Source organism: Nipponia nippon, unplaced genomic scaffold (genome assembly GCF_047370975.1).
Source record: "Nipponia nippon isolate SJK-2023a ecotype South Korea unplaced genomic scaffold, ASM4737097v1 scaffold_12, whole genome shotgun sequence".
NCBI classification, from domain to species: domain Eukaryota; kingdom Metazoa; phylum Chordata; class Aves; order Pelecaniformes; family Threskiornithidae; genus Nipponia; species Nipponia nippon.
Window position 1 is genome coordinate 12741647 of NW_028262313.1, and position 6765 is coordinate 12748411.

Here is a 6765-nt window from a genome sequence, read left to right on the forward strand (position 1 = left end):
GGCGCGTGCGCTGCGCAGGCGCGCGGGGAGCCGGCACCTGCGCCCGGCGGGTCGGGGCTGTGGCGCGCGGGGCGCTGAGGTGAGGTGAGGCGAGGCGAGGCGAGGCGAGGCGAGGCGAGGTGAGGTGAGGTGAGGGCAGGGCCGAAGGGCGGGCGCTATCTCCCTGGGGCTGCCGGCGGCCCCTCTCCCCCGGCCCCTGCCGAGGGGCTTCGCGCCCCCCTCGCGGGCTGCAGCTCCTCGGCCGCGTCCCCTCCCCCTGCGCCGCTCCTCGGCCGCTCCGGCCCGGCGGCCCGGTTGTGGGTCGGGCGAGGGCCCGCCGCAGGGTCTCGCCTCCCGCCGGCCTGGCAGCCAGGGCCTGGGGAGCGGGGTGATACCCGGCCCGGCTCCGGCGCATGCACCCCGCTGTTCTTCTCTGCAGATGTGCGCTGGCGTGAGGGGCCGGCGTCCCGCCGCCCGTCGGGGTTGGCCTCCGAAATAGCTTGCAAAGGGCTGATCAGCGAACGCAGGCTGCAAACAGCATCGGTAACGTCAGCGTCATGGGTGGCAGCGTGCCCGTCGGTGTCATGGCTGTGTCATGGCTGTCAGTAGTCTGCTGGCCTGCCAGGCTCTGGGGTAGCCTAGTGTAGCCCATTAGTCATTTTTTTAAAACGTCTGCTGGTCACTTGCTAGCAAACCATTTCTAAACGGAAACTCTTGTCAGGTCTGATGGCGTGTGTCAGGAAGGGCTTTGGTGACAGGGGGCAGGGACCGTCTTAAACCTCCCTTAGCAAGGGTTTGGAAAAGGAAGAGAAAGGGTTTTGAACAGCTCACCTGCTCAGGGGAGAGTTTCCCAAAGCCATCAACCCCAGGGAGCTATGCTGCAATTCCTGTTTGTCTTGTGGGATATTTGCATTTTGTTGTTTGCTTTAGAACCACTGGGTTGCACAAATGCTTCTCAAATGCCCCATGGCCCATCAAGTTAGTTCAGCCGTGCTTGATTTGGGGAGTTTCTGTGCAGGGGAAGTGAAATTGGTGAGCCTTTAGTTACTTTCTGCACTTTCCACAGAAACTAACTTGAAGCGGAAGCAGAAGTTTCTGATTTTGGCTTTGTGGTGAGCGCTGGTTGAAAGAGCTGCAAAAAGAGTAGAAACAAAGTTGAACAGTCCCCCCTGCGATTAATGCAGAAAGTGGTTTTTGGCCTGGAAGGAGTAGGAGTGCTGATCTGAGCAGTGTAGAGTGCTCCTGCTTCAGTTGGCTGGAGGCTGGTCTGGCAGTGTCATCACGAAGCAGCACTATGGGTCCACACCCTTCCCAGGAATGTTGGTAGCAGGTATAAGCGAGCCAGATCCCAGCTCTTTTCATGCCAGGCTCTTGCCAGCTGCCTCACTCTTCTGGGTAGCAGATTCAGGTGCATGTTCAATCCTCATATCAGATTCCAGAGTGTGTGGGTAGGCAGGCCAAGCAGATCAAAGCTATCGACATCCCCTGGGTTGAGCGGAACCACAGGTTACGCAGTCTGTGCACTCATGCCAGAGCTCCTTTGATTTATTCTTTCCTTATTTTGGGTTTAGCGTCCATAATGTACTGTGTCTGCCCTGGTCAGAAATAGGCTGGGTTCCATTTTACTTAGGGCAAGGGAAACTCTGTCCTCAGCACCTTGTCCTTGCCTGTTTTACTCCAACCATTAGTGCTGCACTTCCAGCTTTTAGAGCTCTGCTGTTGTTCTTCCAGCCTGGGTCAACATTACAAATTGAAAGGCAGTGCACCGAGCACAGCTCTGGCAACCTCACTGACTGATGCTTGTTTTTTAGTGACTGTTATGCTGGAGGAAGGTATTCCCTGGACAGTCCTGGAGACAGAAGCGCTGTATTTCTAGAGCAGGTACAGTACAGACAGCAGCCAAACAAACCTCTTATTCTCTGTTAGGCCTTTACCTGCGCTTGCAGAATGTCCCTAGGAGGGGGGGGACTGGTTGGCACTTGGCCTTTCTCTTGCAACTGCTGACTAAGGAACCTGTGGTGTCGGGGTTGTTGCAATGTGAACTTGCACCTGTGCCTTGGCAAACTGGCCTGTGAAAAGCATTGCCAAAAAAGAGCGGCAGAGAAGCTGGGTCTCTGTGCCTGGGAAACCCCTTCCGAGCTGTAGAGATCACATGCAGAAAACAAGCGCGGCTCCACTTGTAAGGTGAGTCAGTGTTCCTGGGGTGACTAAGAACTGGTTTGCCAGATGACTTGTATTGATGCTAGGCCTGTACATCTTTTACATCCTTCCAGTAGGTTGAGTCAGATAGGAGAAATTATTTAGCTAGTGGTTGTACAGTGGAAAGGAAGGCCTGCTGACGGTGATCCCTGGCAATTTTGCTGTTTCTGTGATAGCCTGAGGGTACAGGCCAGAAGACATGTTTAACTAGTGATGGTATGTTTGGAAAAACTAGACCAGCTTTCAGATACAGAGTTTTCACCAAAAGTGGTATAATTGATACTAAACTCTCAACAGTTGTTCTCACCTTGCACTTAGCGTGGTGACCTGCTGCTTCCATTTTGGACCTGAGGAAGGACTTGTGTGCCTGAAAGCTTGTCCAGTTCCCAGCTGTAATCTCTCTAATAAGAGATTACCTCCTATATACAAAACTAGTTCAGAAATGGGGATGGAAATACCATATTCTTCCGTGTGCAACTTTTCTGCAGAATCCATGAGTCAAGTAGGTATTTTGTACTATTTTTGAACCCTGCAGATTGCCTTGGTACTGCGCCCCTCCGTCCTGCTGCAATGAGTGGGAAGTCCTTGCTCTTAAAGGTCATTCTCCTTGGGGATGGTGGAGTTGGGAAAAGTTCCCTCATGAACCGGTACGTCACCAACAAGTTTGACTCACAGGCTTTCCACACGATTGGTGTGGAGTTCTTAAACCGAGACCTGGAGGTGGATGGACGTTTTGTGACCCTCCAGATTTGGGACACTGCAGGACAGGAAAGATTCAAGAGCCTGCGAACTCCCTTTTACAGGGGAGCAGACTGCTGCCTGCTGACCTTCAGTGTGGACGACCGGCAGAGCTTTGAGAACCTTAGTAACTGGCAGAAGGAGTTTGTCTATTATGCTGATGTGAAGGACCCTGAACACTTCCCATTTGTAGTCCTGGGCAACAAGATAGACAAACTTGAGAGACAAGTGAGCACAGAGGAGGCCCAGGCCTGGTGCATGGAAAACGGTAACTATCCATACCTGGAGACTAGTGCCAAGGATGACACTAATGTGGCGGTGGCCTTTGAGGAGGCTGTGCGACAGGTGCTGGCGATGGAGGAGCAGCTAGAGCACTGCATGCTGGGCCACACCATTGACCTGCACTCCAGCTCCAAATCAGGGTCTTCCTGTTGTTAAGAGTGGCTGCTGCTTCGGGAACGTCGCTCGAGCTGACGGCTGGGTCGGAATAAGTGCAGGCAGCTCTGGGGCACTCTGAGGAGAGTGGCCACAAGGACAATAGGTGGTTTGCTCACTGGGGAGTTGCAGCCTCACCATCTGAATTCTGGATGGAGTTTTTGGGCACAGAGGATGTATCTGCAGGAGGGAGCTGTCAAAAGAGCATGTGAACGTAGTCCTGCTTCCATCTCTGCCTGTTTTAGCAGGTTTAAAGGACTGGGTTAAAGTCCTTTAAATTCACTAAAGACAGCGAATTCTGATCTGTACCAAGAACTGCCTGCGGAACAAAGCTGAGAGCGCTCTGGACGCTCTTTGAAGTATTTCAGTCCTGAACTCAAATACTAGACCCACTAAACTCATGACCTTACTGCCAAAGGAAAGTCTGCTCAGCATACTGAATGAAACTTGTTGTAGAGACTTTAGCCCATGCGACTGTGAGAATGCCAAATACTGGAGTGGCTGAGGTGTATGTATCTGTTGTCTGGGATAAATGCATTGTGTCCTGAGACTGAATTGTGCTGAGAATTGTTAGAGCTCTGATCTGAAGCAACATACGAAGGAGAGATGGACCTGGGTTTGAACGTGGCAGCGTCACTTCTTCGTAGCTGTCTATTTCTGGTCTGTTTTTCCTCACCTCTAACTTTGTCTTGTGTGAGTGTTATTTTGTGGAGAGACTGTCTGCTTCTTGTTTAATATATGTTTCCTTGTCTCTTCTGGAGGCTCAACACCGGATCTCACTTCTCATACCTTGAAGGCCTGGATGAAAAATACCGATGTGGACACTCGCTGGGTCATGTCAAAGGGTCTAGAGTTACTCGGGAGTTCAGGAGATCTGGAGCATGAAACTTCAGCTGGTTTCTGTCACAAGGAATTGCCATGTCCAGATGATACACTCTAGCAGACTGGCTGCTAGGTAGGTGGGATGTCTCCTAGGTGTGCAGGAGTCTGGGGGAGTCAAGCTGTTAAATCCACTCACTCGGTGTGCAGGGCCGGTGACCACTGTGCTTCATTAGCTGGCGGATCAGCGTCTTCAGTTGCTTTAGCACAGATGTTCCCGTCTGGATGCTGCAACATAAAACCATTCACTTTATTGCCTGTTGTGTCAGGTGCAGTGCTGCTGCGCACAGTTAACTCATGGCATTGTCCTGGCCCTGGCTCCCTAACGGGGAATCGAGTACATTTTATCTGTAACTCATCTGACAGACTTTACTGGTGGAGGACGTCCACTTGTTTGACTGGCCTTCGTTAATGGCTGCTGTGTTCAGTCCACTGGGGAGAGAGCCACACTGGTTCCGCCTCTATTCAAGGTGGCTTAAAAACAGTAGGGAGGAGGGCAGGGAACCTCCTAGGAAAGGACACCAGGCTTTGCTGATCCCGGCTCCTGCCCTCTGCGAGGTGTTAGTCCCAAGCTAGCTGTGTAGCAGAGAGATGAGTGCTTGCTGACTGCTGTCTTTACCATTATAACCTCGTGTCCTGCAACTTCCCGTGCAAGCGTTTGTCCAAAACTAAGACTTTGCTCATAAGCACATAGGAGCCTGCCACGGGGAGAGCTTCCCCAAGTACGTATCCACTAGCTGCTGAATGCGATTCCCACTGTGATAGGCTACTGGATGGTAAATTTTGTAGCTCAAATCGAGCAGCCTCGCTTATGCTGTGCTTTAGAGCAGGGCAATCTCTGCCCTCGTGCTGGCTGGTGGCAGCTAATCCCCATCATGCAGCAGTCTCTGAGCATGCAGGGAGTCTCCTCTGGGGGAACTCAGGGTGATCTTGCCCTTCTCCGCAGGACAGCCACATGTGGAAGGGACTGAAGCTTTAATGCAAAGTGCTTTAGAGGGATCTGATTTCTAAACAGGGCTGAACACTCATATTCACAGGGATAGATAGGGAGTGCTTGCAGTTTCTGGAAAACCAGGTCCCTTGAGGTATAAGAGAAGGCTCTGCCTCCGTAGCTGCAACAGATTTTTACAGGATATTAAGGTTATTGTTACTGTTTATTTACCAATGTCTGACCTTCCCAGGCCTCTAGATTTTTCTTCAGTTTAACACTGCTTGATATTTCCTTCACAATCCCAGACCGTGACCTGTGGTTCTGATTTACACCTCTGAACAGATGCATTCCCCCGGCGCTGGTTCGCACAGGGGCCCTGGGGTTGGAACAGGCTCAGGCCCTCGTGCGCTGCCCGGCCCTGCCAGAGGGGCTGCTGAGGGAGCTCCCTGCGGGTGAAACTGCCTCTTCCCCAGCGCGGATCTCATGGGATCTGTGTGAGAACTGGCTCCTTCTGCGGGAGAGGGCAGAGACTGAACAAGCTGGGGTGTAGGAGGCACCGGCGCAGCACGCTGTTTGCAGTACCCTGGGTGCGTGTTGGTGCTGAGAGCTGAAGCTCAAGAGCCTCATTGTGCACAGCCTGTGCACACGGTATGTATTGCCAGAGGGTGTTACACAGCATCTTTTATTCCTAACAGACATTGGACATTATTAGGTTTATGTGTTTTAAAAAAAACATTAAAAAAGTATAGTGTAATATATTTAAATTGTTTAATTTATTTTAAATGATGCGCACAATTTCCAAAGGAGCCAGGATTTTGAACTCTTTGTTGCAAAGTTCAGTGCCAACAGCCATCCCCTCCCTGTGTCCACTCATGCTGCTGTGGTTGTTGCTATTGCTACAGAACTGGAATTGTAAAACCAAGATTCTACCTTTATTTCAGCAAATAAAACATGGATGTAGTCAAGTGAATTCAGGAAGTGGCTGCCTTCTTGGTTTACCAAAGTTCAAGTCGGCTCCTGTTCTCCTGAGGGATGTGGAGCTGGGTTGGTTGTAGCATCTGGCAGAGAGAAGTCACTGAGGGATCAAAGAGGTTGGTTATTCCTGAATGTATGTAGCTAGACCTGTAGTTAAATAAATACAGCTTATTCACCAGCTGAATCCAGTGACCAGTTTTGTCTTTTCAAGAGTGTATCAGAAAACACTTTCATAACAGAAATATTCCACATTGCTTCCCTCTGTCACTACATTTTAATTTTCAGCCTAGGCTCTCGGCAGCAAGCCGGGTACTTCCCTTTGATTTCTTCCTGTGATCTTGGAACCAGTCCCTTGGGCTTCAGGGGGTTGTAACCAGGCATGACTTCCATAGGACGCTGAGATGGAAATCGGCATATGGGGACTGTTCTCTTCTGCTGACCTGCCAGGATGGTCGCTTATTTTGGGAGGCTTTCTCTGTGTTTGCAGAGTCCGTGCCTGCTGTTTCTGTTGGCAGAACCTTTTGGTTTATTTTTCTCCCATGCTTCCGGAGGCAGAATAGGGTTTCAAGTCCTTGGAAATCCTACTTTTTAAATGTGGGCTGGAGTAAGTGGGGGCCTCCAGCACCTTA

The 6765-nt window shown here is 51.0% G+C and overlaps 1 protein-coding gene across 15 annotated transcripts; it reads left to right on the plus strand.

Annotated features, from left to right (window-relative positions):
* On the plus strand, nucleotides 1-6320 carry RAB9B (RAB9B, member RAS oncogene family). 15 transcript variants are annotated; one of them, XM_087748768.1, is made up of 3 exons: nucleotides 1-79; nucleotides 1791-1860; nucleotides 2714-6320. In XM_087748768.1, exon 3 carries the CDS (start codon nucleotides 2749-2751, stop codon nucleotides 3352-3354), a length of 606 nt encoding a protein of 201 aa, XP_087604894.1. In that variant the 5' UTR covers nucleotides 1-79; nucleotides 1791-1860; nucleotides 2714-2748; the 3' UTR covers nucleotides 3355-6320. The 15 variants fall into 15 exon arrangements, with proteins under 15 accessions (XP_087604894.1, XP_087604887.1, XP_087604888.1 ...); XM_087748761.1 differs by lacking the exon at nucleotides 1791-1860 and adding an exon at nucleotides 1906-2163 and having other exon boundaries at nucleotides 6-84; XM_087748762.1 differs by lacking the exon at nucleotides 1791-1860 and adding an exon at nucleotides 1906-2163 and having other exon boundaries at nucleotides 8-79.
* The last annotated feature ends 445 nt before the right edge of the window (nucleotides 6321-6765 follow it).

Bases quoted from the DNA above. Each gene is read 5' to 3' on its own strand.
- RAB9B (XM_087748768.1), top strand. From the start codon at position 2,749: ATGAGTGGGAAGTCCTTGCTCTTAAAGGTCATTCTCCTTGGGGATGGT.